This window comes from Cottoperca gobio, chromosome 21 (genome assembly GCF_900634415.1).
Source record: "Cottoperca gobio chromosome 21, fCotGob3.1, whole genome shotgun sequence".
NCBI lineage: Eukaryota > Metazoa > Chordata > Actinopteri > Perciformes > Bovichtidae > Cottoperca > Cottoperca gobio.
The window spans coordinates 3,705,839-3,732,647 of record NC_041375.1 but is presented as its reverse complement, the minus strand read 5'-3'; the positions used below and the strand labels follow the sequence as shown (position 1 = coordinate 3,732,647).

Sequence of the window (26,809 nt, the reverse complement as noted above, 5' to 3'; positions counted from 1 at the left end):
TCTTCACTATCCATGAACACATTTTAGAGGGTATTAAAGGATCTTCTCGAGGTGTCAACACACACTAACGGTGTTCAGCATCGATGTATGACAACATGATTCTCCCTTTTTAATATTAACAATGTCAGGATTTCCAAAAATTGCACCATTATCTGGGCGTTAGCTCAGGTGATGCTAATATGTTGTTCTGGTGTTAGCAGGGCCACTCTCACTATACGTTCATTGAGCAGCTCACTCACCCCAAGACAAGGATAGATGCTAATTAGATGACCTGTGATTTTATACCAATGTAGCTCAGAGGCTGTTCAGTCATGGTGCAGGGATACAACTGTATTGTGTACATCTACACTACACACCTACAACTACTTGTGTCCCACATGTGTTATACTGTGATGCTGTGAATGTTACAGGATGCTATGGTCACTCATAAAAACAGCAGAAGCTTAAAAACACAAAATGTGCTGTTACCCAGAATCCTTTGCAACAGAATATTTTTAAGCTCATTAACTCAGCCTTTAACTTGGGCTTGTCCATGGCTGTAATAGCAATAATTCTCACATGTGTTTTGTGATTATGATCAGCACATATGGAGTTTGAGAAGATGAATATGGTTATTTTTGATGAAATGTTAGTTAAAAAGCATTTAAATGTAATGTGTTTTATTGTGTCTCCACCAGGTGGCTCTGCTCGGCTTGGACCTCTTATCTGCCTTAGTGACAAGGTTACAGGAGCGATTTAGGGCCCACGTGGCAACAGGTAAGACTCAGATTTGTTTTATTTTTCTGTATTGTGATAATTATCATTGTACCATATTATAATTTCCTCAATGTAGCTAAATGCCTCATGCCTTATATTTCTGAGGGACTTACAGAGCTCTTTGTTATTTATGGCCTCAAAGATTCAGCTGGGGCATTTTAAGGTTACTTTTTGTCAAGTTACATTTTAAAGTCAGTCCACATCATATATCAAGGGATACTTTTTTTGTGAGGTTAGAGATTATGTTATCATACATTGCATCCCCCTGAGAGCTGCCCCTCTTCTAAATTTAAATAACTATACAATGAGATTTCTATGATCCTGGGTGTGTTTGTTGGCAAACATTTTCTCCTCACCATCAGCTTGACTGCTGGCCACTCTCTGCCCCTCCTCCTTTCTGCACTCAATTTAAATAAGAATGAATGATTTTGCAATTCAGAACCGTCCTATTCTGTGTGTGTTTGTGTGGATGCCTGAAAGTGTGGCTGGTCAAAGGACAAATCCAGAAATTAATTTTGGCTTTTAATGTTTTTGTAACATATTTAACAAATGCAAGTATAAGGGTTTGTGAGCACAAAGTCTTCGACACAACACTTCTCAACAGTGTATAACACTTAACACATCTTTATGTAGCAGGGATGTTCTGGTAGTCTCACTGCTTTTGTTCAGCTCCCTGTTTTGAAGGGATACTTCAGTGTTTCCTTCTTCTCTCTTTCTCTCAGTTCTGCCCAGCCTTATTGATCGATTGGGAGATTCTAAAGACCAAGTGCGAGACCAAGACCAAACAGTGCTGCTAAAGATCATGGAACAAGCTGCCAGCCCGCAGGTACCAACGCACTACTCACACACACAATCTGTGTTGCTGTTCTCCTGATGAACCACGAGTGCTTAGTCCAAAATCGTCTTAGTTGAATTATAGCTTGTTTAATGTGGGTTGTTGCTAATCTAATCTAATCTAATCTAATCTAATTCTCAAATCTTTAATATTGTAATTCAACACAAAAAAGGATTATACAAAAATCTAATCAACCAAAGAGGGGGCTGCGGACCCCCTGTTGAAGAACTCTGCCTTAGAGGAAAAAAAGTGTGTTATAAAAATACTATATAATAATATTATATATAAAAATTTCCCCCCCAGAATTTTAACCCTTCAAGTGCTAATTTGTTTACAACGCCACTGATGTTTTTCTATTTTATGAAAATACACACACACAAAATACATAAATGTAATACTTTTCTGTATACTAAATGCTCGGGGGAATTTTTTCTCGAATTTGTCAATAATTAGCAACAACATACATTTTGATGTATTTTTTGTTTTTGCATTTGCCTGATGATAAGAAAAAAATGGCTCAATCTGGTGGAAAATAGTAAAACTACAATTGTGAAGCCAGGGCTCTCGATCTAAAGCCTGATAAAATAGGATGCATGTAATGGCCTTGGGATCCAAAATTGTGCCTTTAATGGATTTCAATGGGGACATTTTTGTCCTTAAGGGTCTGAGTGTCTGTATTTTGGCTACACACTTTATTATAGGAGTTGAGGTTGAACTTATAAATAAAATAAAAAACCTCACAACTTGCAAAAATGTATGGCATATGCATCAACACCAAAGTGATCAAAAAATAAAAAGACAAAAAAGTCCCTAGTGAGGCACAAGGGTCAACGTATACATTGGAATAAAACAGTTGTGTTTAAATATAACCATAGATTACAATCAATAATATCAACAATCACGCTATTATTATTATTATTATTATTATTATTATTATTATTATTATTATTATTATTATTTGTATTATTATTGAAACATTTGAATAAAGCACCCCATGCACAGTAGTTGGTGCAAGGCATGGACAGGATGTGTGGCATGAGGTAGCAGAACATAGTTAGTGGCAGCTGTCCATTTCCTGTCCTGTAATGTAAGTTATTGCAGTGATCCATTAGGACAATAATAAAGCTTATTGTTGCGGTGTGTGTTGTTGCAGTATGTGTGGGACAGAATGCTGGGAGGCTTCAAACACAAGAACAACAGGACCAGAGAAGGAGTGTGCCTTTGCCTCATCGCCACACTGAGCATGTGAGTCAAAGGTTACTTGCACTGCTCGTAGAGGTAAAGATAAGTCCTCATTTCATGGTTTCTACAGTATATTGTCCTATGTGTATGATATGTGTCATTCAATCCTTGTAAAATGTAATGAATCCATTTGGTTAATGGGTTACCATTTCTTTAGCTAAGGACATGGATTTATTCACTCCTCTTGCAATGAAGTAAAACAATGAGCTTTAACTATAACTTGCTGTTTTCAGAATGTAAACTCTGAGTTTGAAACAGCCCTTCTCTTGTTTTTACATTACCGTACATGTACTGATATTGTGCAGCTTGACTTTCTTTCACTACCCTGTCCAAACAGATGATAGGAGATATACAGCATACGCTGTTTATCTCCTATCATCTGTTTATTGGGCTGATTTATTTAAATTCTTGTCTTCCAGATACGGAGCTCAAGGCCTGACCCTCAGTAAAATAGTTCCCCACATATGTAACCTGTTGGGGGACCCCACAAGTCAGGTACGCACAGTCCAGCTTTTTCTCAAGCTACTTTGCCACTGTTGTGAAATGTAGTTCATTCTTAGGTTTCTCGCCCTCAAATCGACATTTTGTGCTGTCAGAAATCACAACCCTTTGGGAAAACAGTATAACACAGAGTAATGACAGATTAAGATAAGAACATTTTGATAATTAAGACTTTTATCAAGTAGAAATACCAAACGACAGCCGGTTACAGCCTCTGAAAAGTTAAGATTTCTTTGCTTTCATATTGTCTCTGGCTGTGTTTGGCTGTTGATTAAATGAGATAACCTATGCTTCGATATCTTCCGGGCTTCTGGTAACTTCCATGGCTTATCATGAAAAAAGTTGAGTCTCTGTGTTGAGTAGTGCAGCTTTAGCAAACTGAAATCTGCCATGGTTGATTGATGCGATGGAACCATAGACTGTATATAATAATAATAATAATAATAATAATATATATAATGTACTTTACATACAGTCTATGGTTAGAACAAAGACTTGAGTGCAAATGAAAGAAATAGCCCCTGAAAAGGTCAGGGTTACACATCAGTAAAGAGAAGATGACTTACCTACAGTATATCTCAAAAGTGAGTACACCCTTTAGATTTTTGCAAATATTCTGTTATATCCTTTCAGGGGATAACATTATCCTACTGAAACTTTGATATAACTTAAAGTAGTCAGTGTGCTGCTTGAATAACAGTATAGATTTATTGTCCTTTGAAAATTACTCAGTACACAGCTGTTAATGTCTAAACAGCTGGCAACAAAAGTGAGTACACCCCATAGTGAACATGTCCTAATTGTGCCCAATGATGTTGTTTTCCCGCCCTGGTGTCATGTGACTCGTTAGTGTTACAAGGATTCAGGTGTAAATGATAAGCAGGGCTGTTAAATTTGGTGTTTTGGGCACAATTCTCTCTGAATGCTGGACAACATGGCACCTCATGGCAAGGAACTCTCTGAGCGGCTGAAAAAAAGGATTATTGCGCTTCACAAAGATGGCCTTGGCTATAAGAAGATTGCCAACACCATGAAAATGAGTTGCAGCACAGTGGCTAAGATCATACAGCGGTTTTCCAGGACAGGTTCCACTCGGAACAGGCCTCGCCAGGGTCGACCAAAGAAGTTGAGTCCACGTGCTCAGCGTCATATCCAGAGGTTGGTTTCCAAAAATAGACGTGCGAGTGCTTCCAGCATTGCTGCAGAGGTTGCAGAAGTGGGATGTCAGCCTGTCAGTGCCCAGACCATACGCCGCACACTGCATCAAATCGGTTTGTATGGCCGTCGCCCCAGACAGAAGCCCCTTCTGAAACCGATGCATAAGAAAGCCCGCAAACAGTTTGCTGAAGACAATGAATCCAAGAACATGAGTTACTGGAACCATGTCCTGTGGTCTGATGAGACCAAAATAAACCTGTTTGGGTCAGATGGTGTCCGGCGTGTGTGGCGGCACCCTGGTGAGGAGTACCAAGACAAATGTGTTTTGCCTACAGTCAAGCATGGTGGTGGCAGCATCATGGTCTGGGGCTGCATGAGTGCTGCCGGCACTGGGGAGCTGCATTTCATTGAGGGACACATGAATTCCAATATATACTGTGACATCCTGCAGCAGAGCATGATCCCCTCTCTTCGGAAACTGGGCCGTAGGGCAGTTTTCCAACATGATAATGACCCTAAACACACCTCCAAGATGACAACGGCCTTGCTGAAGAAGCTGAAGGTTAAGGTGATGGACTGGCCAAGTATGTCTCCAGACCTAAACCCAATTGAGCACATGTGGGGCATCCTCAAGAGGAAGGTGGAGGAGTGCAAGGTGTCCAACATCCGTGCGCTCCGTGATGTCGTCGTGGAGGAGTGGAAGAAGATTCCAGAAGCAACCTGTGCAGCTCTGGTGAATTCCATGCCCAGGAGGGTTAAAGCAGTGCTAGATAACAATGGTGGTCACACAAAATATTGACACTTTGGGCACAATTTAGACATGTTCACTATGGGGTGTACTCACTTTTGTTGCCAGCTGTTTAGACATTAATTACTGAGTAATTTTCAAAGGACAATAAATCTATACTGTTATTCAAGCAGCACACTGACTACTTTAAGTTATATCAAAGTTTCAGTAGGATAATGTTATCCCCTGAAAGGATATAACAGAATATTTGCAAAAATCTAAAGGGTGTACTCACTTTTGAGATATACTGTATATTAAAGCTGTTGATGATTCCATGTGTTGTTGTGGTCCCCAGGTACGTGACGGAGCTATGAGCTGCTTGGTGGAGATCTACAGACATGTGGGTGAGAGGGTGAGGATGGATCTCAGCAAAAAGGGGCTGCCACAGTCACGGTACGACAACAGGAAGCTGTCCCCTCCTTCTATCCTTTTCTTGTTTGTTCTTTTCGGCTTGTACATCCTGGTTCTCCCACTAGTGGCAGGATTAAGCATTGCAGCTTTAGAACACTAATATACTCGGGGAGATTTACACTCTGTAAGTTTATTAGGTAAATCTAGGTTAAACAAATGAGGTCTAATACAACTTTTGTACCCTGTTATCTTAAAGGGATAGTTTGGATGTTTTGAAGTCTCTCTCTCTCTCTCTCTCTCTCTCTCTCTCTCTCTCTCTCTCTCTCTCTCTCTCTCTCTCTCTCCCTCTCCCTCTCCCTCTCCCTCTCCCTTCTCTGGCCCTGGTGCCAGTTTTGCATGTGTGTCGGAGCTTGGGATGCCGTCTATTTTGGTCCTGGCCATCCCTGCTGCACATAGCAAAAGGAGAGCTTCTCATCTGGGAAGTGATGGATGGTGCAGTCCAGGGTCCTTTTTTACAACCCAGTATTCTCTCTGCTTCAATCTTCTGACACTTTTTACTCCCCATTCATTTTGTATCCTCTTTACATACTTACCTGTTTGCATATATTTTTCTTTTTTTCTTTCCAGGTTGAATGTAATCTTCAGCAAATTTGATGAAGTCCAAAGATCCGGGACCATGATCCCATCCTGTGGCTCAGGTGAGTGTTCCTCCCGTCCTGTGTCATTAATTAAGTGTGCTGCTCTTTGGCCTTTTGATATGTACCCACCAACAAAGTATACGTACAGTTTAAAATCATGCATTACTGTTGATCATTCAGAAATGGTCTTTAGGTTCCCAAAATGTGAAATCTTATAGAAAGACTGCTCTGTAGCTTTCCTCTCATCACTTGCATCATTGTTTGTGCTGCTTTCCTCCCTGCTGACACCAGCAGGAAAAGATTATTGTAGTCTCAGTATAGCGTGGTATGAACAGAGGACTGTCTGTAGATCTTGAGCAGCTCTGTGGTTGTTATTTGGTGCAGTGGAAAATATGTTTTTATGATGAGTTAAGTTGCAGGCTTTCATTTTCATCACATTGTCACTTCTCTACTGTGTCTCCACTCGTCTTTCCGTCAAACTGCATTCGGGTGTGTCAGCTTGTTTTCCATGTTCTGTGTGTGTGTGTGTGTATTGCTATGTGTGTGGAGGAAGAGGGGGGGGTTGAAGACCAGACGAACACCCTGGGGCTAGAGGGGATGAGATTTCTCCACAGGAGGTGGGCACAGATGTCTCTCTGTGGAGCTAAAGACCACAACACACTTCCACAGGCATCCCTCAAAATAGACTGCACAAAACAGAAAAGAGATACATTTAAACTATTCCCATGTAATCAAAATAGATGTTTTAAGTTTTGTTTTATCAATCACATTTGCACTGGTCGTCACTTATACACAAGTATATTAATCAGAAAAAAGTTGTTCAGTAGAACAACCATTATTCTTAATGGTATTATAGGGTGTAACGCACATTCAGCGGCTCACTATCAATATCACGTAATCACATAATAATCACGTAAATATGCAGAATCAAAAAACACACTGCCAACTTTAAATAAAGAGACCGATGTGTTTGTCCACTTCTGAGCAGTGTAGAGTTGTGACCTCTGTGCAGGTGGAATCGCGCCGACCCCCTTTACTGCTGACTCTATTCCGTTTCAGCTGACAGCAGCTCAGACAGCAGCTGAGCCGAGGAGAAAACAGTCAGGCAGGGCTCAGCGTTTCCAAACACCTTCCAGCTACCACTCCATAACATTCAGCTGCCACGGCAACTTCATGAATTATGCCATTCACACATACAGAGCAACATGTAGTGGCACAAGAGCACTTGCTGACCCTCTAGTGCAGTGTTTCTCAAACTTTTTCAGACCAAGGACCACTTAACCTATAAAAAAACACTCACGGACGCTGTGATATTTTCTCTTCACTTTATGCTGGACTTTCCGCATTCAAGCCAAGTTTCACAGCTTTCAGCCGGGTGGTGGTTGGACGGTGAACCGCTATCCTGGGACTCAGTAACACACACAAAACCACTTGTTGTCGCTGCGGCTGAACCACTTGTAGCTGCTGAATCACCTGCATCAGGACGATGCACCTTCACTGTCGCGTCAGATTTTTGATTTAAATGTTCTTTTAACTGACCCTCTCTACAGCCATCGATCCATCTTGTCAGGTGACCGCGGCTCAAATTGACCGCGCAGATCATTTATGACGTAAGATAGTAAAACGAACCTACGTAGCTACATCTATGCTACACTCAGGTCTATACTAGTCATTTTGAAACGGTTTGAGAAACACTTTAAACGTATAATATATTAATTTAAAATGTCACATTTTACCAATATACTCACGGACCACTAGCTGTCGCTCACGGACTCTTTGAGAAAGATTGCTCTAGTGGCACATTATAGATTAGCTGTTAAGTTTTCTGACTTTCTGTACCAAACATTTCGAACTGAACTGATTAGTCGATTAGTCGATCCGACAGAAGAATAATCCCCAACTATTTTGATAACCATATCAGAAAATGCTGTTTTCAGCCTCTAAAATATAAATATTACCTTCATGTCTCTGTTTTAAATCATATTAAAGTGAATATCTTTAGGTTTTTGACCGACAAAACAAGACTTTTAAAGACGTCACCTTGAACTGAGAAACTTGGACACTACATATTTTCTCCAATTTTATAGACCAAATGATTCATCAAGAAAATAATCAGCAGATTATGATAATAAAAACATATTTGGATCTGACAGTATACTGTACAATAGACTACTTCTATTCATACCGGCATTGAGGGGACTCTCACTCACTCCTGCATTACTAATTGTGGAGTTTTAAAGATGTGTGCATTTACCAGGCATGGAGGGTCTAATGAAAGATGCCAGTAAACTGCATTATGGGAATTGTAGGCTCCAGCTTGACCCATACTAGAGGCAGAAAGTGAGGACATCTCAGCCTCTGCTGGATTGATTTTGACCATTCTTTTTTAAGGGAGTCCCATAACAGCCATTCAGGATGTTGTCACTTGATCAGAGTGAAGCAGATGGAACACAAATCCAATAAATGATGTAATGAACAAGCAACTTGTTCTTTCTGCCCAAGAATCTGGGTAGATTCCATTTCTCGTTTTGATTCAAGATATTGACTGTTGGAACTAATTGTAATCCATTTGCCTCAGAGCAGGAATGTCTGTTGTTTTAATGTGGCTGCTGTTATACAGCTTCAAAATAAACTCTATAGAAGAGAGAGGAGTAGTAAAGGTTGAGTTGAAAAGTAACTTCTATTGTGGTTTTCATATGAAGCTGTTGTCATACTTTATGATGTCAACACCCTAAAAAAAGTGATTCATCAGATTAAATGAGTAAAATAATTTTATTTAATAATCAACTTTCTTTAAAGAATATAACTCGCCAGTGTGCGTCTCCCATTGTGCAGCGAGGAGAATATTTGGTTAGATAAAAACATGTTGTGAATTTTGGAAATGATTACATCTATCTTTTTTCAATAAATGTTGACTTTTGGACTCTGGAGTTATTAGAACACTGAAATGTTTGGATCACACAAGTCTACGCATCAACCACTGGAATCTAATTCTACTAATCGTAGATTACTAATAATATTAGTGTAGCCTAATCTTTATCTGCAACTGTGCATAAATATCAGCTTTAAACACAACAAATGGACATAAACATTTTTTAAATGTTCATGTAGAAGTAGAATGTCAATGTTATGAATTAAGCTTGGTATAAACCTGAGTAACTATTTCTTTTAAAATTCCCAAATTCGGTCTCTTCTTGTCTTATGATATGTGTACTGATCTTGTTCTTTGAGAGATGGAGGCAGGGGGAGGGGGCTTTGCTGTAGTGCTGCCAGGAATAGGGTAGGGAGGGGGGAGAGTGAGGGATGGGGGAGAGAGAGCAGAGAGGGATAGATAGAAGAGAGGAAGGGGGGGACGGAGAGCAAAACAAAGCAGCCATTTCTGTTGCACCAGTGAGAGGTAAACAGTGGGCGATAGATATAGGGCAGAGACTATAGAGAGAGAGAGAGAGAGAGCTGAGCTATCAGCTGTGTAGCAGCATTCCTCTCTGACTTCAGTGCTAAGGGCAGCTTTGCACCATGACAGCTGGAGAAGGTAAGACTGGAAATAGTTTTCTCTTTGCTAAGGTCACATCACACACATGTATATAATACTGATTTGAATGGCATAAAGATTATCCTTTTCCCCAGTGGTTTGTTTGTGCATGTGCAAGGGTGACGCAGGACTGTTTGCTAAGGAGAAAATAACAGTTTGAACTCTCTTATGTAATCTTCTTATCATACCGTTTGTTTTTTCTGCTGCAAACTGTGTTTTGAGTCTTGTTACGTAATAAACTGGGTGTGAAGGAGACACCTTCTGTACTTGTCATTCATATCTCCAGTCATGTGTCTCTCCTGCGTGGAGTCAGTGAATGCTGGTTGTTTTTGCTGTATGTCAGTAGCACAGAACTGTAATGTTACATTTCATGCCTCTTTCTTATCTCTACTGTGCGAACAATCTTGCCTCCGGTTCCCTATCAGCGCCTTGAGTGACTGCTTGCCTGAAGCATCCACGTCTCATCTCGGTCCAGCGTCGAGAGAGCTGAGGGAATTCATGTCAATATGTAAACTGTTCCAAATGGCTCTCTATAATTTACATTAATTTGTTATGCAATCCATTCATAATCTGGTTAATTTCTAATTACTTGTTGTTTAATTACATTAGAATACTTTTGCCTTCTACTGCCTGTAAAACTGTCATAAAGTGTAAGATAAGTGTTCACTTTACTGCCGTTAACTGGCATTATTTACCTTGGGGGGGATCGATGCAGCATAGTATTGTGATATTTTGCATCATGCCAATATTGTACCAATACACAGACGCCAAGTATTGATCTTTTATTTTATGAATGTTTATTATTGCAAATACAAGTTAAACTTTATGGTAACAATTGCTTTTTAAGTCCACTAGATGATGCTGAGTTTTTTTTCAGTTGAAAGACAGCGCGATAGGCAGGATGTTTGTCAAAACAAAGATGGAGACATCAGAGAAAAACATCCGAAATGCGCCAAAAATGTATCTTTTAGATAAAGCAAATGTTGACATAGTGCATAATATGCTGTTAAAAAGAGGTAACAAATCACAATATATGTTAACGCAATACTCATCATTAAATTGTAATAATTTCATGACTTAAGTATTGTGATAATATCGTATCATGACTTAAGTATTGTGATAATATTGTATCATGACTTAAGTATTGTGATAATATCGTATCATGACTTAAGTATTGTGATAATATTGTATCATGACTTAAGTATTGTGATAATATTGTATCATGACTTAAGTATTGTGATAATATTGTATCATGACTTAAGTATTGGGATAATATTGTATCATGACTTAAGTATTGGGATAATATTGTATCATGACTTAAGTATTGGGATAATATTGTATCATGACTTAAGTATTGGGATAATATTGTATCATGACTTAAGTATTGGGATAATATTGTATCATGACTTAAGTATTGGGATAATATTGTATCATGACTTAAGTATTGGGATAATATCGTATCATGACTTAAGTATTGTGATAATATTGTATCATGACTTAAGTATTGTGATAATATCGTATCATGACTTAAGTATTGTGATAATATTGTATCATGACTTAAGTATTGTGATAATATTGTATCATGACTTAAGTATTGGGATAATATTGTATCATGACTTAAGTATTGGGATAATATTGTATCATGACTTAAGTATTGGGATAATATTGTATCATGACTTAAGTATTGGGATAATATTGTATCATGACTTAAGTATTGGGATAATATTGTATCATGACTTAAGTATTGGGATAATATTGTATCATGACTTAAGTATTGGGATAATATTGTATCATGACTTAAGTATTGGGATAATATTGTATCATGACTTAAGTATTGTGATAATATTGTATCATGACGAAAGTAACGCGATAATATTGTATCAGGATAATATCGTAATATGATGACTTAAGTATCGTGATCATATTGTGTAACATATTTTCTACTTGGACTCATTTAATTTGAACACCACAAATGTGTTTTTGCATCTGTTATGATTTGTTTATTTGAGAGTCTGAACTTTGCAGTCTTTATCACTGAATTAGTTGTAATCAGCAGCATTTTAAGATTACTCTTGCAAATGAATTGCTTTCATTATAAGCCTCTTAGGTTAATGTAGTACAGCTAAAAACCACAGAAAGGTGCACAGATCTCAATCTGCAGAGCTCACGTACGTCATTAGGTTGATTAGCTGATACAGAGCACTGAAGAGTATGTATTATTCATGCTGGTCTCAGTAGTTAACAAATGAATAGTTACATGAAGTAATGCATTCTGCCATTTTATACTCTCAATTGACTGTAAAGAATTACAGACGCGTACACAACAATATTATGTGCGGAATCTGAAATTAACAAAGAAATGTGATAATGAGTTGCTTAATCACTTAATCGCTTGGTTGGTAAAATGTCAGCTAATAGTGAAAAAGGTATATTACTAGTTTTCAGAATCCATGGCCATTGTTCTCAAATTTCTTCCGTTTTATTGCCAATAGTCCAAAACCCAAAGAAATAATATATAAAACCATAATATTGTCACATTTCACAATTTCTAATTTGTTGCCAATTTTCATTTATCGACTTATTTTTGCAGCTGTGTTCCATCAAAAAGAGCATCATGATACTGTAACGCAGATCTTTGGGTGTGTATGCAGGCTTACCACCAACAATAGAGAAAGTATGTCTAATTGAGCCGTATGATAAACAACAGAAATGTGATTATTGTTACAGACATTGTTTTGAAGTTTTGTCAGACTTTCTGTCGGTCGTTCTGGTTCTGCATGGGATCATTCATAGCAGATCAATGCATAATGCAAACTGAAGCTTCAAATAGAGCGAGGCAGTATTTATAACCACAGAGCGGACTGTCGGCCAGCGTCTGTGAATATGGAGGATTGTCGTAATCACGGTACGTCAGCCAATGTGCTCTCAGTTTCTTCAACACAATCACAGAATCTCTTAGTAATTAGCTTAATTCCAGAGGCTTTGTGTGTATGTGTGTATGTGAGTGTGCATGAGCTGCTTTCAGCTTTCTCAATTCTGGTGCTTTCCTGTTACGTTGCGGACACTGCAAGTCTGTCTGTTCCCCAGTGTTCTGCTGTGATGAGCAGCAAACTGAGCGCTTTCAGTCCCACTGATTTAAGATTCCAAATAATTCTGTGAAAAGCTTGCTGAATTGACTTAACTGTACTTTTATCTTTCTGACACTAACTGGATTATTTCTGAAGTGGAACTTTATGATGAGAGACTTTTTTTAATCTGATCTGCTTGTGAAAGGAGAATAACATGCTTCTTTGTGTGTTATTATATCTTTCACCACATAGTTAACACCAGTGGGGGCTGAATGCTTATTCTAAGGAAGCCCTTTGATCATCACACACACACACGCATGTAGAAAGTGTGTGCACTGGTTAGAGCTTAACACGTTTTCTTCTGCGTGTATGGATTGTGTGGGTGTGCACCGCTGCTATTGGCTGCTGGAGTGTGGAGGCTCTGAAGAAAGAGCTTTTCTATGTTAGGCATTTCTTTTACTTTGGAATGCATTCAGATTTTATTTTTAAGAGTGAATACTTGGGAAATAGAAGGCCCAAATAGGTATGTGTTCCCTCATAATTTGTTATAATTATTATAATATATACATACAATGAATATATGTACAATATGTAATTTATATACTGTGTGTACATGTATCATCAAGTAGGCAGAATTTTGGAGAGAAGGTTTTTGTAGATGGAAACTAACCCTATAGTGACCTTTTTAAAAACAAGTCAGTTTTGTTTGTATTTTCGGGCCGCATGGCATCCAGGTGTGTGTTGAACTACTCTATAAACCACACAGCTTCCCACTTTAGAGTAGATCATTTGATCACATGTTTTAGTAACTTACAAAGTTGCATATTAATGATGAAAATGATGCTGAAACTACACCTCCTAAATTCCCCTCAGGATCAATAAAGTATCTATCTACCTGTCACTTCTGAAATACTTTAAGATACATTGATATTAAAGGAAAAAGGATTGCACTATTCTTTTTTTAAATTCTTATTCAGCAAATGTCATGAAAGACCAAACATCAACAACATGATAGTCTAGAGCTGCAACAATCAGTGGACCAATCTATTGGCAGAAAAATATTCCCAACTCTTTTGATAACTGAACAATAAAAAAGTAAGTCATGTTTTATGCTGTTTTCTGAAGGGCTGTGAAATATAATGATATTGTATCAATATCGTAATATGAGAGAGATGTTATCTTACATTATAGATATTGGAATATTGCACAAGTGCATTATAGTGATTGAGTAATATTGTGATACTTGATTTTCTCCACATCGTCCAGCCTCTCAAATTTGGAGATTTGCTGCTTTTCTCTGTTTTATATCATATTAAAGTGAAGACATTTAAAGACATCACATTGGACTTTGAGGAACTGGGAGACTTTTTTCACTATTTTCTGACATTTTACAGACCAAACAATTAATCCATGAACCGTGAAAATAATCAGATCAATCGATAATAAAAAGAATCATTAGTTGCAGCCCTATTCTAAAATTGATGTTATTTTTGGTATTTTCATGGTATTTGTTGGGAAATGTGCTTACTGGGCCTAAATATTGAGAAACAATTATAGCACGTTGTGGAACAATGAGATTTAAATGTACAATATGTAATTTTCTGGTCTCTCAATCAAAACAATAGTAAAAGTTGGGTTAAAACATATTGGCTGGACCTCCAGCTCCTGTCTCTTGTTATCGGACTCTATGTCTCTTTTCCTGTGTTTCTAGTGACCGCAGATGCTCAAGCCTGACTACACCTATTCTATTTAATGGAAGACTCTGACAGATTAATAATTTGCTTTAAAGTCAGTCCTGAAACTGAATCAGCAGTCAGCTGCTGTGAATAAGAGACTGGTGGACTTACATGGCCACTGGGAAATCAAGCAGTCGATTCTCTGTTTCTGGTGCTCATTTCTTCAGTTGATTGTGAAGTCTGGGACAGCCAGATCTTTGTCCTCAGAACAAGCCAGGCGACAACAAAGTGTTTCTTTGTCTGTGCTGTGAAAATATATACCCCACTCTGAACTGCTTTTTTTTATCCAGAATTGGCACTGCTGTGCATTATTCTGGTTGCTTACGTGAAGTTTACTTTTAGATGGATAGATATGTATCTGTGGAAACTTTCAACTCACTGATGATCATTTTTGCTCCATTTGCAATGATCCCGCCTCCTTATCCCAGCAAAGGCTGATCGACATAGATGCTGAAAAAGGACATATCTCACTGTGATGGGTGCTCTGCTGTCACCGTTGAGTGAAGGTTCAGTGCTTGTCAGAACCGGCCGGACTTCCACTTCAGAGGAGCAATCAGCAAACTGACGATCAAAGCCTTCCCTCTGATATCTTTGGGTGTTCAGTAGTGCTGCAACTAACAATTATTTTCATTATCGATTAATCTGCCGACTACTTCCTCGATTAATCGTATGAATTTATAGAATGTCAGAAAATAGTGAACAATGTCCATCCCAGTTCCTCAAAGTCTAAGGTGATGTCTTTAAATGTCTTGTTTTGTCAGTCCAAATCTCAAAGATATTTACTTTTATATGATGTATATAAAAAAGCAGCAACTCTCCACATTCGACTGGAAACGGGTTAGAGAAAAGAGTATGGTAAAGGTTCGATTTATTAATCCATAACTTGCAGCCAGAAGGTAAATGTTCTGCCCAGTCAGCAGTCTCTGTGGTTTGTCAGCATAACAAGACATCTTTGTTATGACATAACACTGATCACCGGTCATCTGTCTCTTATGTAACCTCACAGCCTGTGTGCTGTGTGACTGACAGCGCCCAGAGGTGAAACGTGGAAGAGGTGAAGGCAGTAAAAAGGAGACGCCCCTTCCTCTGCCTCACCCTCCCTGTCAGGCAGTACACTTTATTATTAAGCTTCTCCACCATTCGAATCATTTTACTTTCCTGAAGTTTCTCGTAATTCCTCATGCCTTGCCTTTTATTCTTGTTCTAAAGGGTACAGCGAGGGGAGAGAAAATCCTCCCTTTTATATAATCTGAGGTTCAGAGACAGATTACTGGTGACTGCTGATGCCAGTGCAGCTTCAGCAACTTTGTGTGTGTGTGTGTGTGTGTGTGTGTGTGTGTGTGTGTGAGAGAGAGAGAGAACTGGTGAGAACAAACTGTAATCAATACTTTTAGTAAGAGTGGCAGGTCACATTCCTGTTTTTATAATGTTCTGTTTAATTTGACCAAAACTTTCTCACCCAGATTGCATCACCACTGTGTCCATAATAAAGTAAATATATCCAGTAGCCGCTCACTCAAAGGATTTTATTAGGAATTGTTCAAGCCTGATGGATAACAGCTTTCAGTGGCCATGTTTTGCTTTAATTGCATTGGCACCTGGGTATGTCCAGACATGATTGACAGCCCCCTCCCATAGTTCTGTTACACTTTTCAGGCAGGATTTGGGTTTTGGAGAGCACCCATTGTTATTAGAGATAAGAGTTCATCATTTTATTCCCACCATAGTCCTTGTAGCTTAAAGCTGGTTTTATGCTTTCTGAGCTTTAGTTCTTTTAGTTTTAGGGTTAAGGTTATGGTCGGGTCATCGGGCCGCACATCTCCCAAGAGTCTTTGCAAAGCAGCTGACACGACCTTGATTCAGTGGGGACATCTACCCAAGAGAAGGGATGTAAGAATGGAGGTGACAAACACGGTCTTATGGATTTAATATTGCATCTAAAGAACATGCCTCTATAAAAACTATATATAAATAATACTGAATAACTGTATTTGTGCACCTTTGTATTGGACATTATGAAGGGTTTTTGAACATTTGTGGCACGCTGGATATTAAATATTAAGAAATGTAAATTGTACTAGCTATGTATATTGTTAAAGATATTGTTCATGGTATGTCCCTTTGCTTCCTCGTGTCTGCAGTATTGACCTCATTCTGAAATACAGTATTGACTTTTGTCAATACTGTATAATAATAATAATAATAATAATATTCTGTTTTGCTACTGGTGTTGTGTACTGGGTAAGCACAACAATAGACCCCTCCCTCTTTACACCATGAGAGTCCCTGCAGTCCAACAGCATCACTAGGGATGACACACACACACACACACACACACACACACACACACACACACACACACACACACACACCAACACGGACACTGATAACTGACCTCAGAGAGGAAGGCTTAAGGGGTGGTTAGTCTGGCACTCTGTCAGAGCCCAGCGTCTAACAGAGGTACATGCAGAGCTCACACACACACACACACACACACACACACACACACACCTCGTGGACAGATGCCCAGTGAAAGAGAGGGATCGTGTTAGAGGGTGCAGCAGAGACATGCTGAGGAAGCTGGTGTGCAAGAAAATCTGCGCTCGTAAGAACGTTGCTTTTTTTAATCTCTCCTTTTCTTCCTCTCCGCTCTCTTCTCGCTCGGTTTTCTCTCATGGTTATTTGGATATTTTGTCTGTTTAATCTTCCAGTCGTTGCTCTAAATTCTTTGGATGTACATCTTTGTTTATGTCTCCACCTTTTCCTCACTCAAACTGTTGCCTTTGTGTCCCTGTCTTGCACTTGTGGTGTCTGTTTGTCTGTGATAGTTGCCGTGTCATGGTCAGGGACATTTAGGGAGCGGGTTTATGTGTATGAGCCTCATTTCTGTTCTGTGATTATTTTATATCAATTAATGTGACTCTGCTCCACTGACAAAAGCTTTATGTTTATGTGCAGGTAAAAGGGGCAGACTTCATTCCTCAAGCGTCTATAGTAAGCTCTTCTACAGGAAGGAAGACATCCTTTTCTGATAAATACATTGAGAAGTTGGTTTTTAATAAATTATATTTCTCTACATGTCCTTCAAAATAGACAATGACCTCAGCTGACGGCAACCTGCCCAGCATCGTCATATCTGCCCTGGGCTAATCCCTCGTGTGAACGGTCATGTTGGGCAGGTGAGAGGGGGCCTGCATGTATTCATGCATGGCTGCCAAACCAGATTAAAGTCCGATGGATGGATTGATAAAGGTTGAATGATACGTACTCACAACCTGACTGCGCTGCACTCTTTCCCTGAGGTCATACAACACAGATGACTCAGGGCCTACACTGGGCACATTATTGAGGAGAAGGATGATTAATTTATGCCCTTACAGTAACCAGAAGAACATGTATACACATGTTCTTCTGGTTATGAATGATGATTATTGATTCTTACGGGAAATATCTCTCACAGTCATCGAGCCATCACTTCCTTGTTTAAAATCAACAATTTCAATCAACAATTTTCATACATGTTCCCTTTTCTGCCTCTGTGGTTGCAGATAAGAACTTTGAGGATGAAGACTCTGTGGATGGAGGCCGGTCCTCCTCCTCGTCATCTTCCAAAGCGCCCCCCAGTGGCAAGAGGACGGTAATAAGCTCCGTTAGAAGACCCAGCTCAGCCACCACAACTAAGCCCACAGGTGAGGGATGCACACAGCTCTAATATATTCACTGCATGTCATTTCAACATAGTAATTGTGACAATGCTACAACTGTTTCGCAGTTGTGAGTAATATGTCTTGACACTGCGTGCAAGGGCGTAGGTTTGATTTGGAAAGTCGGTGGGGACATGCACTTACACCAGAAAATGTAGTCCCCATGAAAGAATATAATATTGGGCTCCCACAAACCTACACCATCCACACAGGCTGTGATGGCTGTAAGTGCTCCACAAAACTCATTTAACCCAAAGCTTGATCATTTACCATTAATTTCCTAACACTCAGCCTGCTGTCCTCGACGGAGGGTCAGAGGTGTGACTGGCATCTCTCACTAGACATGTGAACTCAATGTGAAAAGTAACATTTTAGGAATTCATTCAAATCTTTGAAAATGTATTCTGTAAAATGTGGTCACAGAAGACATAGATGTATACCCTGCTATTACTTTTCGCCAGTTTAATGATTTATTATATGCAGTTAAATTAGATGTTTGATGAAGAACTATTTAATTGATATAAGATTAAATGATGCACTATAAATGCAGCTTTGTTTTGCAGTGTAAGTATACATTTAATAGAGAAACAGCTGTACAATCAGAGAATTGTAACGTTTAAACACATGGAAAGTAAAGTAAAGGACTTTTACTCGATACAGCAGCTGTAAATCAACACATCTCAACATGGCTCCATGTCTTCTTTCCCCTCACACATCATTACATGCACCCACAAGTTCATGTGTGTGACCCAGAAACATGTCTTGTCCTCTCTGAGGACACACATAGTCTACGTGTTGTATGCAATAATGAATTGTGGAGTTAACTAGAGGAACCCCAGGCTGTAGCCACACACAGATTTGGTCAACAGGTATAATGCCAACATTAAAAGAAGAAGAACGGCTGTTACCCAAATCATAAGTTACATTATGAGCACAAATCACCCTACGGCACACTTTTAGCTTGCTAGCTAACTACGTTAGCTGCTAATGTTAGCTAGTAGGCCATAAGTACTACCTAACTATTGTTTGTCTGTACAGCGCTGTTAAAGACTTATAAAGTGATATTCATGTACCCTCACAGATGTAAAACAGATGATTTAAAACAATATAGCATTGTACTTTAAGGTTGGAACATTATCAAAAATAAGTCAATTAAAAAGAGAAAAGAAACATTTTCAAAATATAGAAAATAATTAATTAAATCAAATAATTTCTTTTACAAGAAATGTGTATATACTAAATAAAAGAGTCATACAAACAGTCTAAATCTAAGAATAGGAACATAACTCTGATAAGGCCGTCTAGAAACAATTTCTTATTTCTTCGATTTCTTATCCTCATTCTTCAGAAATGTTGAAGCGCTGTTGAATCTCAGGTGCAATATCTTTTCTCTTTTTAAAGTCAAAGAGGCAGCTGCTGGTGCTGTTGATGAAGAGGACTTCATCAAAGCCTTTGAAGACGTGCCCTCAGTCCAGGTATGCTGAGCTAAGTATTGCTACATGACCTGTAATGTAATATCGTTCTATTTCACATGTGGGGAATACAACGTGAAGCGACACAGAATAAAGATTCTTCATTTTTTAAAGTTAGATAGACGTATTCAAGTTTTAGACTACCTCTCTGGATTAGTAGTCCCACACAACATACTCTTTGTGTTCCCCTTTTTGGGATCTGGTCATCCTAAACAGGCATCATGCAAGAACCACTCACTTTTGCTCAGGCAAATCAAGTCCTACAATTCAACAGTTTCCTGCCAGGTCTTGTAAATGTCTGTTAAACCATCCCCTCTTTAGTTCGGTCACAGTAATGTATTCGACTGCTGTAGCTGTTTGTTTTAGGTCCCCTAACATCACTTCTGTCTCTACTTTTTATCATTTATTTACTCAAGTGGCATACATGACGTTAAAATGAGACTATTACCAGCTGGCCTCTCTCTAATCTCAAGCTTTAAAGTATATGTACTGTAGTGTTGTAAAACAGCTGATTCTAATGCTAACATTATATCTCCTGTATCTCTGTGTCCAGTTCTACTCCAACAGAGAGCTAGAGGACCATCTGGCCAAGATCAGAGAAGTTCTGTCTGATGACAAACATGACTGGGAGCACCGAGTGGTAGCGGTAAGACTCGGAAACACACACACAGGGTGGAGGTGCATGAATCCAGTGAATGACTACATATACATGTTGTCTCTGCTTCTGGTTCCCCTCCAGCTGAAGAAGGTCCGTTCTCTCCTGATGGCCGGGGCGACTGAGTACGAGGGTTTCCCCCAACAGCTGCGTCTCCTGGAGGCTCCCCTCAAGCTGTCAGCTAAAGACCTGCGCTCACAGGTGGTGCGCGAGGCCTGCATCACACTGGGGTAAGAGCTCAAGTTGAGGAGGATGTACTGTCCCGGCAACGTTTCTAAATCACACAAGAGTTAAATCCCAAACAAACAGCACAACCCTAATACACAGGTTAATACAGTGAAACAACTGTAGACCTAACAACATGGTTATCATTTGTGTTTTCATTAATGGGTTAGCATCAGTTGTCTCGCCGGAGTTTTCTTAATGGCTTTGATTGACAGCAGTGATATTACATCTCTAACTGATTAGGCTATGCCAGGAAAAATGCTCAAACATTTTGTTTCCACATCCTTAAGCTAATGACCATGAGCCTGCCCGGGTATGAAACGAGCAGCGCTGTCTCCACCCAAAAACATCCGTCATCCAAATTTTAATACAACCCTGATGAAGTGGAACAGAGCAGAGACGCACGCAAAGAGCAGCAGGTTGATGAATAGATATGTGGATCTAATCATCCCGTGTCATTCCCCAGCTGAGGCAGACCACATATTGAGTTTTTCTGCATTACAACCAAGATATAGTTATTGATTTCTGTGTCAAATATTTGCTCTTTTTTTCTGTCTGTCTTTAAATTTCTGTCTTTTGTGTTCTCTCTAAAAAAGACTTTCTTAATAATCTCAAATATATTTATTTTTATTTTTTACTCTCTTTGATATTTTTTCCCAAAGTAATTTAAAAATACAGAAAGTGAAATCCCCTTTTATACATTACAGCATATGCTAACAGCTGGAGGAGCTGCACTTTTAACACACCTGCCACAGTCCTCTTTGTATTGTGAGAGAACACTATCACCATGAATGGATCATCTGCTGGGGTATACACACTTGTTCTTTAACACCTCGTCCTTCCTTCGTTCTCCCTCCTGTCAGACATTTGTCCTTATTACTGGGTAACAAGTTTGACCACGGAGCGGAGAGCATCATGCCCACACTGCTGAACCTTGTGCCCAACAGTGCCAAAATCATGGCCACGTCCGGAGTGGCCACCATCCGCCTCATCCTCAGGGTAAGACATCCAGAGGGGAGAGTTGGTTCCTCAGGCCCCCGGCAATTATATTCCATTAATCCATGGTAGTCTCAGTCATCCCTGAGATGATGCACTTACAGTGCTGTAAAAATGTACCACGAGACCACAAAAGCTTCATCATGTGAGGATGAAAAGATATGTGTAACTAGACATAATAAAACATAACTTTTGGACTTTTCTTCCCAGCGCACACACTACCCACGTCTCATCCCCATCATCACCAGTAACTGCACCTGCAAATCAGTCGCAGTCAGACGGTAAGAGAACGTTAATACTCTTTTCTTTCACTTTCTCTTAGATGGTTTTATAAAAACAAGTAGAATTTAATTTATATCAAGCATTGATTAGTTTTGCAACAAACTGTTGGAAATACACTATACAGTATATAATGTGAATATCTTTTAACTATTCACTATTTATATTCAGTTCTCAAGCTGCGACGATTATTCATCTAATGGATTAAACGACTGACAGAAAAATGATTTTGTTAAATCAAATCAAATGTATTTGTATAGCCCAATATCACAAATTACACATTTGTCTCAGTGTGCTTTACAGACTGTACAGGTTACGACACCCTCTGTCCTTAGACCCTCTGTCCTTAGACCCTCGCATCGCACAAGGAAAAACTTCCTAAAAGAAACCCCATAATTAAAGGTTAATCGCTTTCAGCCTCTCAAATATGGACACCTGCTGCTCATATTAAAGTGAATATCTTTGGGTTTTGGACAAAACAAGACATTTAAAGACATCACCTTGGGCTTTGAGACACTGGGATAGATATTTGTTCACTATTTTCTGACATTTCAAAACAATTTTTATAGAAAACAATCAGATTAATAGATAATGAAAATAATCGTTAGTGTCAACAATCAATTCTATCATTTAAATTCTCCACTCAAATCACAGGCATGGTATGGTTTTTGTCTTGTATTGCTCGTGTCGCCTTTGCTTTAATTGACACGACATATGTCATGTTTTATACATACAGTAAGTGTGTGTTATTGTGGTGCTTGTGGCTGTAGTTATTGTTCCTATGTTAAATATCTGATGTCCTGGTTTCTTCTGTCTTTGTCCCCTAACCAGACGCTGTTATGAGTTCCTAGACCTCATGTTACAGGAGTGGCACACTAATACTCTTGAAAGGTAAGTTGTATTTCTATTGGCAGAAAGACCTCTCTAGTTTTGAGTGCTTTATGACATCTCATAATTAAAAAATGTAAACTGGAGGTTTGGGTTTCTTCTGGATTAGGATAACTTGTCTGTGTGCTAACAACATTATAAAGGTTGCGATCTTGTAATTAGCTCCTCTTTCTTCGGGCGGCGAATATGGAAATCAAAGGATCAGTTTCCATGAACCTGCCCAAAACATCTGATAGAGTTTGGAAAATAGATTTCCAGTATTTAGATAATTTAGGAAAGAGCCAGAACATGTGTGTCAGAGTAGCAGAGAGCTGCCCACTAGTTGTATTTCTGAGTAGAAAAATACTTGCTGTTCAAAAGTACCAAAGCACTTGGCAAGTGTGCATGTAGTGTGTGTCAAATGGATAAAGTGGTGTAAGGTATGTGTGAGTCGGAGTGGGTGCATGTTGTGTGTGTGTTTATGTGTGTTGGAGGTTAATGCCTCTTCATCTTCCTCCTCTCACATGATGGCATTTGGGTTTGCTAACATTTGCGTTAGCTAAGTGTTGGTTGCACGCACCACTGACGAGGCCCATTAAATTGATGAGTCCTGAGAGAGACGTCATCATCAAGACCCCCAGCGATGAGGCGACTTTCCATCACTGTAACCATGACAACTGCAGCAGAGACTTTAAAAAGCGTGTGAAAAACCCTGTGGGTGGTCACACTGCCTGTGGACCACCAGAGGAATAAAAGTGGAAGAAATAGAGGAGAGATAAACTCGTGGACTTTTTTTACTTTAGCATTTGAGGTCTCAAGTTATAGGAGCCAACACTTGTGGTTTTATCTTCTGCTTGTGTCCTCCTCACCATGTTCCCTTACTACCCCAGACATGTGGCTGTTCTGACTGAGACCATCAAGAAAGGCATACACGATGCTGACTCTGAGGCCAGATCCATTGCAAGAAAGTAAGTGTCATTGCACCCCGCCAGACTTATTCTTATTGCTTTGTTTCTTTGAACTGTGTTAAATCTTTGTTTTATTAGAAAACCAAGCATTTCATATTTATTTATTTACCTGTAGTGCTATATTCAATCTAGATTGTTTTGGTGTGAGTTACCGAGTGTTGGAGATATCTGCTGTGGAGATGTCAGTGCTCGTGCGCACTCGGCAGCGTAACGTAAGAAAATAGTTCCCACATGAAACTGCTCACAACAAGGTCTGTGGCTTTTCTTGAGAAACCAGGTCAACTTCAACTCACAGCAAAACTAGATAATAATAATAATAATAATAATAATAATAATAATAATAAGATTTATTTGTGTAGCACCTTTCATACAAGAATTGCAGCCAGTACAAAATTAGACAGAATAAGAGCATTTACAGTACAATATTCACAGTGTTGATGTACATGAGTGTGAAGTAGCATTAAAAATAGTATATAATAGCAGAATTAAAATAGTATTGGAAATCATGGCTCGTTTCTGTATCTGTGCCGTACTTAACGACCCTCCTGCCGGGAAACCACATTCATTACACCATTCTATCAGAGCCATATTTTGAAAGCATGAGATCAACAATGGGCCGCTGTGGCCTTTCAACTGGTTTACTCCCTTTGCTACCTGTTCTTGGTCGTCTTCCCGTTTCATAAACAAAGCCCAGTTTGTTAAGTTTTATGAAATCTATCAGTTAAAGCCAGTTTTTCCCCAATAATATTCTTTAATCTTTCACTTTTCACTTCACTTTAGATCAGGGGTCGGGAACCTATGGCTCTTTTGATAACGCAATATGGCTCGCAGACAATTTTGAGCTGACATTTTTTAATATGATTTACAAGTAATAAATAATTATAGCCTACTGTGTCAATTTAAATTTCTGAGCTGCAAAGTCGGCAAATGCGCTCAGTTGATCAGCAGAATGCGCGGTGGAGATGGTTTGTCAGTGTTTGGAAACACGCAGTGACCAAAGTTTCCTTCTGCATCAGAGTCTCCCACAGGCAGCTCGGCTTGGAACGCTCTCACTGCATCATACATGTCTGTGATCACACGGCCCTGAAGCTGGAGGTTTAACAGTGAGATGCTTCGTTATGTCGCACAAACAGTCCAGCTCACATCGTCCCAGAGATCTGTGGTGTGTTTCCCTTTGCTTTCCAAAAACTGGCAGCAGCTCGCAACTCGAAAAATCTATTCAGCACTTCCCCATCGCACCGCCATGTTCAGAATGTATCTTCTCAGGAAAAGACTTACATTGTCTCTTATAAAGTTTCCTGTCTGTGTTACGGTGCTCATTACATGTTCCATCTCCAGAGCTTTACAACACAGCGCTTCCTGGTGTATGATGCAGTGATACACCGTCAGCTCACCTGCACATTTTTCCCGCTGCATCTTCTCCCGCATCCTGCACTAATCCGCTCTCTTCATCACATCGCAGTCTGTCGTCAGTCCCGTCAGTTTGTCCCGGGGCAGTTTCATTTCATTCACACATTTAGATACTTCCTCAAATGTATTTCCCCGTGGTTGTGCCATGCATTGATTTAATTACCAAAACCGGCGGGACAGTTATGACAGAGAAATTATATTTTCTCGTGTGTCGGATATAATTGCCTTGAGTTTGACACCCGTGCAATAAACACTGAAACGTGCACATAAATGAGATAAATAACATAAACGTTTAGTTTATTTAATAAAAGAGCACCTGTTCAATGAAACACTGATACCGCTATTAGTACTTGGGGACGTGTTATTCTTAAAAAATGCACGCATAAAGTTGCGTTCAAATGTATTAAATATATGGCTCAAGGAAATACATAAAAACATATTTGACTTTTATGGCTCTCCCAGCCAAAAAGGTTCCCGACCCCTGCTTTTGATGAATAAATAGCACCACAAGTAAGAGGCAAATTATGTTGTTTGGATTTTGAAATATGTCTTCATATCATCCTCTGCTCTCCTTGACCTCACTTGTAGGTGCTATTGGGGTTTCCATGGTCACTACAGCCGGGAGGCAGAGCACCTATTCCAGGCGCTGGAGTCCACCTATCAGAAGGCTCTCCAGTCTCACCTGAAGAGCTCTGACAGCATCGTGTCTCTACCCCAGTCTGACCGCTCGTCCTCGTCCTCCCAGGAGAGTCTGAAGTAAGAACTGTGAATCCCTTCTAGTGTTCCCCCCTGACATCACTCTTTACATGGTCTGTTCCCATCCATGTTCCCATTATTCCATCTTGACTCTCTGTTCTTCTTTGTTGTCCTACCTTCCACCTTGTTCTATATTCTCTAAGCGTTTGCACATCTATTTGCTGTAATTGATTGGGGGAAACCACTATTGCTAATCTGTCCTATTGAATACGTCTGTAAAAACATTGGTCATTATTATCAAATGGGCTACACACACACACACACACACACACACACACACACACACACACACACACACACACACACACACACACACTCTTGGATCGATTGCCATCGGTTACCCAGTTTATAGATTCCCTATGGAGGGTGTTGTTGACGAATGACCTCATGCTCAGTCCATCAGAGCGTGTGTGTGTGTGTGTGTGTGTGTGTGTGCGTGCGTGTGTGAACATACTGTACATGTATAATTTAGATCAGACTTTGAAAATGGATCAGGGATTTCTTTTGCAAGTGTATGGACTCATGTCTCCCATTTCACATTAATAATTTTATATCAATTGTTCTTATTGTATATCTGTTTAGTGTATACAATATTGCTCATAGGTTGATATTGTGAGTTTTAAAAAGTGTCTATTTCTTTGTTTTTCAGCCGGCCATTGTCTGTGAAGAGCGTCATTGGAGGGAGCATAACAAGGAGTAAGCCACACCCTAAGTCACTTTCTATCCCTTGGTGTAGGGTTTCCTCAGAAGTAATAAATATTCTGTATAAAGTTAGCAGATAGTGTGGTCAAGTTAGTCTGGAGAAGAAGAGTAAAAACCCATACTGTCTCCTACAGCAGCAATCTGTAGAGATGAGATAAGAGAAGTTCATGT

At 39.4% G+C, this 26,809-nt stretch overlaps 1 protein-coding gene and 1 non-coding gene across 26 annotated transcripts in view; one reads left to right on the top strand and one right to left on the bottom strand.

The window, feature by feature from the left end:
* clasp1a (cytoplasmic linker associated protein 1a) overlaps positions 1-26,809 on the top strand; it is a 78,371-nt gene that overhangs the window by 20,985 nt on the left and 30,577 nt on the right. For 24 of the 25 annotated variants that reach the window (XM_029458481.1, XM_029458474.1, XM_029458470.1 and 21 more), the window contains exons 3-18: positions 678-756; positions 1,479-1,582; positions 2,745-2,836; positions 3,253-3,328; positions 5,575-5,672; positions 6,258-6,328; positions 18,153-18,293; positions 19,710-19,783; positions 20,334-20,426; positions 20,520-20,665; positions 21,524-21,659; positions 21,867-21,937; positions 22,767-22,826; positions 23,693-23,770; positions 25,769-25,936; positions 26,586-26,632. In XM_029458481.1, the coding sequence (XP_029314341.1) occupies positions 678-756; positions 1,479-1,582; positions 2,745-2,836; positions 3,253-3,328; positions 5,575-5,672; positions 6,258-6,328; positions 18,153-18,293; positions 19,710-19,783; positions 20,334-20,426; positions 20,520-20,665; positions 21,524-21,659; positions 21,867-21,937; positions 22,767-22,826; positions 23,693-23,770; positions 25,769-25,936; positions 26,586-26,632 (1,534 nt within the window). Of the gene's footprint in view, positions 1-677; positions 757-1,478; positions 1,583-2,744; positions 2,837-3,252; positions 3,329-5,574; positions 5,673-6,257; positions 6,329-9,672; positions 9,801-18,152; positions 18,294-19,709; positions 19,784-20,333; positions 20,427-20,519; positions 20,666-21,523; positions 21,660-21,866; positions 21,938-22,766; positions 22,827-23,692; positions 23,771-25,768; positions 25,937-26,585; positions 26,633-26,809 lie in introns of those variants that run through there. The other variant, XM_029458484.1, reaches the window with a different exon arrangement.
* On the bottom strand, positions 130-256 carry LOC115026872 (U4atac minor spliceosomal RNA). The gene has a single exon (XR_003834337.1). It is a non-coding gene; the product is annotated as a U4atac minor spliceosomal RNA (small nuclear RNA).